We start from the raw sequence: 7,099 nt of genomic DNA, 5'->3' as shown, positions 1-7,099 counted from the left end.
CCATCTCAAATAACAAGGAATTGCCGGCTCAACATCGTTCACGGCCCTCTTATGAAGTTTCTGGTCTCGTTTGCACAAACTGGTGGTAAACACATGATATTGTCCACTATTCAGCTGCTTTGGATTACTCTGATATCCCGATTGCTGCTGCTGCTGACCCCCCTGGCTAGATGGCTGATTATAACCGCCCTGATTACCTTGAGGGTCTTGAAAGTTGGAATTAGAACCGCCCCCCGGGCCATGAAAACCGCCACCACCCGAGCCGCCACCCAGTCCATGAATGTTGTCAAACATGTTAGAATTCTTGAAAGCCTTCATGATCGTACAATCCTTCCACAGGTGAGTGGCCGGTTTCTGCAGAGTACCATGCCTTGGACAGGGCTCATTTAGCAACTGCTCAAGAGTGGGACCTGACCCGCCGGACCGAGGAGGTGGTCTCCTCTTACGTTGTTGATTGTTGCCCTGCGCATTGGTGTTAGCCACAAACTCCAAGCTACCATCAGCCTTACGTTTATTATTGCCTCCTTGATTTGTCGGGTTATGCTGAGAACCCTTGGTGTTGCCGCTCTTCTTTCCCTTCCCTGTCTTCTCATCGTCAGACTCGGGATCCTTGGTACTATCAGAGTCGGCATATTTGACTAGAGCCGCCATCAACTAGCCCATGTCATTACAATCACGCTTGAGCCACCCTAACTTCTGTTTCAGAGGCTCAAAATGGCAATTTTTCTCCAACATAAGACTGCAGAGCCGACATCCATCTTATCAGATGAATGTATTATGGCCTTGACCCGACGCACCCAATGGTTCGTGGATTCACCTTCCTCCTGTTTGCAGTTAGTCAAGTCCACAATCGACATGGGCTGTTTGCATGTATCCTTAAAGTTCTGAATAACCCGGGCCTTCAAATCTGCCCATGAACAGATGGAGTTAGGTGGGAGCCCCTTCAACCAAGTACGGGCCGTTCCATCCAGCATCATGGTGAAGTACTTGGCCGTTGCAGCGTCACTGACTTCCAGTAATTCCATAGCCATCTCGTAGCTTTTGATCCATGCCCCAGGTTGTAAGTCGGCCGTGTAATTAGGCACCTTTCGAGGTCCCTTGAAATCCTTGGGCAAACGCTTGTTACGTAGAGCCGGCACCAGACAAGGTACACCTCCAGTCCTAGTGGTCACGCCTGCCTCAATAGAGGTCGTCGGATAAACCGGAAAAGACTGGTAAGCCGCTCGCTGAGCCGCATGCGCAGCCACCTGCTGAGCCGCCCGCTCAGCCTCTTGACGTATCCTATCCTGATCAACCAAGTTAGGAACTCCATCACACGCCGGGTCATGCCCGCATGGCTGGTCACGGCGCCAGGCGTTGCTTGAAACGGTTGCTGAATCCATGTGCCTGCTATAGCTCGGGCTCCGGCTTGGGCGAGGGGTCAAATGAATCATGTCTCGACTATAAGAATATGCCTCCTGCTACGCCAAAGCCATCTGAATAAGTTCTCTGACCCTTCGTGTTTCAACCGCCGTCGGTGAGTCGCCATCCACCGGGAGAGCCGCCAATCGTGTCGTTGCGGCGATCATGTTCTTCAAAGGGTTAGAAAAATGACCCGGTGGTGTTGGTACATAGTGAGGTGGAGTAGCATTCAGACGAGGGGGTTCCGTCACACGTGGCTAAACCGGCATCCCAGCCCCGTGCGTTGCAACCCGGTTTACCTCTGGCGGGTTACTGGGGCCTGCACCAGGCGTGCGGAAGAGGTTTCTAGGATCATAAACCGGAGGCAGACGGGATTGAGTCTTCTGGTGCCTTCACCTCATGATCTCATTTGATGCGTTCAGATCCATCGTGAGCTGGAGAGCCTCTGACTGAATCTGCTGGGCTCGAGCATCCAGAGCCGCCCGCTCTATGGCCATCATGTCGTCCTCCACTGCCAGGTTTTCCTTGGCTTGTGCTACCTCCTCACGTAACCGCGCCACTTCTGCATCATGTTGAGCTTGATCCGCCGGATTGACCACGGCGGTTAACAGCGTTGTCATCCTATCCATCAGATCCATCAGTACCTGAGCCGGCGGGCGTGCAGGGCCTCCTGCCCCGGCTGCTGCTGACCCGGAGGTTATCGCTGCCACAGTCGTAGAGTTTTGCCCGGGTTGCGTGCCGGCCATGAAGATCCCAACTCTGCTCGGCGGCTCAAAGGGGTCCGGAATACTGCTGCCATTGGAACAGCCCCCAAGCCCGCCGTCTTTCAATTGATACAACGAATCCGTCTCACTCGTGGATGACTCGCCATCAGAGTAGATGGCCGTCTCACCGCCAGACACAGATCCTTCAGAAAATTTCCGTCCATGGATGCATCCCACGAAGGCACGCTTCACGGCGGGCTGAGCCCGGACGGGTCTCGCACGTTGAGCCGTCTCGATGATGTCGGTGCAGATGTCCGGCTCAGGGCCCGGCTCGCCGATCTTGCCGATGAAGACGTGGATTCCGCCGAAAGGGACCCGGTACCCGTACTCAATTGAGCTGGCGTCGGGGCCCCAGCCTGCGTCGTCGATGTAGAGCTTGCCGCGACGACTCTTGGTCATCCGACCCACTGCGTATCCTTTGAGCCTTTCGAAGCTACCCTTCAAGAACTCAAACCCACCGTGCGCTGGCCCCATGGTGGGTACCAACTGTCGTGGAATTGTCACGGCAGATGTCCTAGTGAAAGGATTTAGTCGTGGAGCCATCGCAACTAGGAAGCTTAAAGGGGTTAAAATGGGACAAAGGACACGGGAGTTTATACTGGTTTGGCCCCTTGTCGTGAAGGTAATGGCTTAATCCAGTTTGAGGTGGGATTGCTTATGTCTCGATTACTAGGGAGCGAATTCGCTTGACCTAGCTCTCGATCTGATGTTACTTGTCCTGAACCGCCGAGTCGTCCCTTTATATACAGAGGTAAACACCCAGCGGCTCACAGAGTCTTGGCCGGCTCATAAACAGTGTCCGTCTCGGTCTCTATCTGTTCCTGCCTTACAATACAAGTTACATATATATGGTGGTTTATCTCTACGGACCTTGAGTCGCCTTTGGGCTTTGGGCCCTTAACTGAACCGCCATCTTTCAGCGCCGTCTTGGGCTTTATGAATGGCCATAGGTATAATCCGGCCCCTCCTGGGCGGGTCATACCTAATAGTTCTATCCCCAACAAGATCAGTTTGTCAGCCTCTAATCTTCGGGCATGTATCTTCATCCTTGAAGGGAGAAAATCTAATATCAAGGCATATAGTCTCACTAAGCATGATCTACCCCTTTCTAAAGGGTGCCACGTGTGGCTCGTTCAGCCTCCTGGCCACGATTGTATCCCCCATAAACATTGTCAATGTTCAACAGAGTGGAGTGTGTTTAGCCCAAAAAAAAGATAGCCAAAGGAGGTGTAAACTTGGACAAAATTCTATCGGGCAACTCTTCTGATGGAATCTCCACTACCTAAAAAAACCGTATGGTTCCATCTCCCCACTTACGTCGCTAAGTTTCGTCTGACCTCCCACTTCCGATAACCCCACCCCGCTTCATCCGCTGGTTCCATCTCACGTCGTGGTCTATCTCCTCAATCGCCGCCGAAATCACCAGCCCCCCTTCCCAAAATCCATCACGGGATGTCCTCGCAGCCAACTGTACATCTGCTCCCATCTACCCCGCCGCCCCGTCAAACCCCACGGTGGATTCAGATCCGACATTCCGGACTGGCGGGGAAGGCAGGTATTGCGGCAAAGCGACAACGATGATGAGGAGGAAGACCCTGGGGCCATGCGACGGGAGCAAGTCACATAGCCGCTTCCTGACCAGCGGGAGACGCCGCAATGGCTGCGAGGAGGAGGTTGCTCAGCGGGAGTGACGAGTCTCCCGTGGTAGCCGGGGCCGCTGCTGATTCAGACAAGGCGAGTAAAAGGGATGCAGGCCATGCCAGGGCCTCGCAGGAGGCGTCCGCCATCGTACAACATGCATGGAGATGAGGTGGCGGCTCGAGCTGCAGCGGGCGCAGCCATACGAGCTCGTCGTCGGGAGGAGGGAGGCCGCCGAGGGCATCTAGCGGCAAAAGGAGCAGCTCTCTAGGGCTCTTGCCGCGCTGCACAACTACAAATACAGGTACGTGTTTCTTTCTCTCCACATATACTAATAGATTTGGCTGTGTTTTGTCATCGATCTCCTGATTGCAAGAATCCGAGGAGGGGGTATCTGGAGAGAAGGCACAGCTTGGACATCTGGAGAGGCTGCTTAGGACGAGGCAGTATTGTATCCAGGTTGCTGCCTTGTAACATGTGGTATTCCATGAGCTGTCGATAAGTTGCAGAAAATTGTCTTCCATGGACTGAGAAAATGATTATCCTCTGTAGATCCTGCCGAGTTGGACATGCTGCACACGTTTTAGCGACATAGCAGATTTCCATTCCTGAAGATCACAGGTGCTTTGTGTCTTATATTTTTTAAAACAATAAAAAATATGTAGTAGATGCAACTGCAGACCTAGGATTTAGTTCATGTCGTGCTTTGTGGGTATGCCTAGGATAAGATGGTACTGGTCAAGATGTATGTTGATCTTAGCCGCTTCTTATGGACACATGAGAACTTATCTCTTTTTTCATTTCTTAAAGCTTGTATTTGTTTCTTTTTCGAGAAACGTATGTGCATAAATTGATATCAGAACTATCAAAGTTTAAGATGTGGGAATTATATATATTTCCGACTATATTCAACTTTTTTGAAAAAAATATTTTGTCCCGTTGCAACGCACGGTCATTGAGCTAGTACTAATAAACTTTCCGATGAACCATCCCTATCGTGATGACAAAGCACCATGCAAAGGCGAAGGCAAAGGCAGCCAATCGAGTATGCACAACAGTTATGGTACGGCGAAGGGCGAACAAAGCGAATGTAAACGCAAGCACAAGAGAGAGGCCACAAGTGGCGGTGTGGAAGCCTTCCCAGGTCACCAGCTGCCACACGGCTACGGCTGCGGCTGCTATAAAACCACACCGAGAGTCCGAGACGCCGCCACCAACAAACAAACAGAAGCCACGCCGGAGTCTCGTACCGCAAACGTCGGAGGCAGGAAGCATCGTCCGCCGTCTCTTCCCGGAGATGGCCGCCGTGGTGGTGCTGTTCGACTTCGACAAGACCATCATCCAGTGGGACAGCGACGACTGGGTCATCACCAAGCTCGGGGCCGCCGACGCCTTCAACCGCCTGCGCCCCACCATGCGCTGGAACTCGCTCATGGTACGAACACGATACGCCCACACACCCGCCTAGACACGCGTGGCGCTTCTCCCGGCTGAGTGAGGCCTTGATGTCTTCCACTTCCAGGACAGGATGATGGGGGAGCTCCACGCGCAGGGGAGGTCGGCCGACGACATCCGCGTGTGCCTCAGGAGCGCGCCTCTCGACGCGCACGTCCTCTCCGCCATCCGGACGGCGTCGGCATTAGGGTATGAAATGGACCGATGGCGATTTGCCGATGTGTTCTTGATTTCCCACGCGGCCGGTGGTTGGATCTTGACGGTGGTAGGTGTGCGTCGCAGGTGTGATTTGAAGGTGGTGAGCGACGCCAACTCCTTCTTCATCGAGACCGTCCTGGAGCACCACGGCGTCCTCGGCTGCTTCTCTGAGATCAACACCAACCCCGCGCGCGTGGACGCCCAAGGGAGGCTCAGGATCTCGCCGTTCCATGATCCCACGACCTCGCCCCATGGCTGCAACCTGTGCCCTGACAACATGTGCAAGGTATGAACAGTAGGATGGCAGATCACTTCATGTGTTAATTCACAGATTCACTCGATGCACGTGGGTGATGGAGACAAAAGAAACAATTTATTCACTTAGTATATACTCCCTCCGTCTCAAAATAAGTGTCTTGAGCTTAGTACAAACGATTGATAAAATATTGTGTGTGCTGCATTTAGAATCTTGTAGTATTAGGCATGATGTATTGTCAAACCATTGATAAAATATTGTGTGTGCTGAAACCTCAGTGCATTTACTCATCTGAAAAGTGGTGAAAACCGACCTTACCACCCATGAACTAAATTTCACTTGCCATTGCAGGGCAAGATAATCCAGAGGATTCAAGAGACAGACAGTGCCAAGAACAAGCACTTCATATACATCGGTGACGGGAAGGGGGATTACTGCCCCTCTCTTAAGCTAGGGGAAGGGGACTATGTCATGCCAAAGGAGAATTACCCCCTCTGGAATCTCATCAGCAGCGATCCCCAGCTTATCAAAGCTGAGGTTCATCCATGGTCTAGTGGCGAGGAATTCGAAAGGATCCTACTTAAGCTGGTGAACAAGCTGATCACCTCGCATGCACAGGGGTCCCAATTGGACTACAAATGCGACATGAGCAATCCAGTATCAACGGAAGTGGGTCACCATCAGACTCTCCCTGTCCCAAATTGATCCGTAACCATATCTTAGCTCACGGTACAGGCAAGATTTCGTGACCATTTTCACATGCCTCACCAAGGAACTGTCCTCGATCAGAATTCATCCTAGTATATGATGTAACAAATAATTGCACCGACCATGTCGGTGGATTTTCTGCACATTGTGTCTCTTATAAAACTGCAGGATAGCATATGCGATTAAATTTAGAATCAAGACTTGCCCATCAAACTCTACAGGCAAGTTCAGGGACCAAACAGCATGTTTAAATGAGATAAAACAGTCAACAGTGTAACAGAGTGGTAGTGATCTGCTAATGCAGGTGTGGCATTTTCAGTAATCGTATTTATAAACAGGATTTACCTTAGCACTTTGTATCAGCCTGCAGAACTAGCCATATCTACTTCAAACCAGCTCCTGGTCTCATAGTTTTGTTTTGTTTTTTTTTTTGCGGGAAAAACCTTCAATCTATTCATCGTCACCTCCTGGTCTCATAGTTTATGTATGAGCACGGCCCATGGTGGCATTTCAGATTGCGGGAACAGAATGCACGTTGTAACAAATTCTTAATATTCTGGACATCCATCTTGCGACAGGAATACATGAATCTGGCCATTGACTTCAATCCAGCTACACCCTGGTTCTTTTTTTACTCCATGATCTAGTAGCATATTCCTAAGTCTTGTAACATCACTCC

General features: G+C 51.3%; 1 protein-coding gene across 3 annotated transcripts; it reads left to right on the top strand.

The window, feature by feature from the left end:
- Positions 1 to 3,507: 3,507 nt before the first annotated feature.
- On the top strand, positions 3,508 to 6,769 carry LOC123070061 (thiamine phosphate phosphatase-like protein). Of its 3 annotated transcripts, XM_044493077.1 has the most exons (7): positions 3,508 to 4,107; positions 4,180 to 4,262; positions 4,356 to 4,424; positions 4,813 to 5,238; positions 5,326 to 5,447; positions 5,541 to 5,742; positions 6,064 to 6,769. In XM_044493077.1, exons 4-7 carry the CDS (start codon positions 4,864 to 4,866, stop codon positions 6,415 to 6,417), a joined length of 1,053 nt encoding a protein of 350 aa, XP_044349012.1. In that variant the 5' UTR covers positions 3,508 to 4,107; positions 4,180 to 4,262; positions 4,356 to 4,424; positions 4,813 to 4,863; the 3' UTR covers positions 6,418 to 6,769. The 3 variants fall into 3 exon arrangements, with proteins under 3 accessions (XP_044349012.1, XP_044349010.1, XP_044349011.1); XM_044493075.1 differs by having other exon boundaries at positions 4,356 to 5,238; XM_044493076.1 differs by having other exon boundaries at positions 3,508 to 4,262.
- Positions 6,770 to 7,099: the final 330 nt, after the last annotated feature.

Source organism: Triticum aestivum, chromosome 3B, assembly GCF_018294505.1.
Source record: "Triticum aestivum cultivar Chinese Spring chromosome 3B, IWGSC CS RefSeq v2.1, whole genome shotgun sequence".
Taxonomy (NCBI): Eukaryota; Viridiplantae; Streptophyta; class Magnoliopsida; order Poales; family Poaceae; genus Triticum; species Triticum aestivum.
Note: the sequence above shows the minus strand (reverse complement) of the source record. Positions and strands in the feature narration are given on the sequence as shown.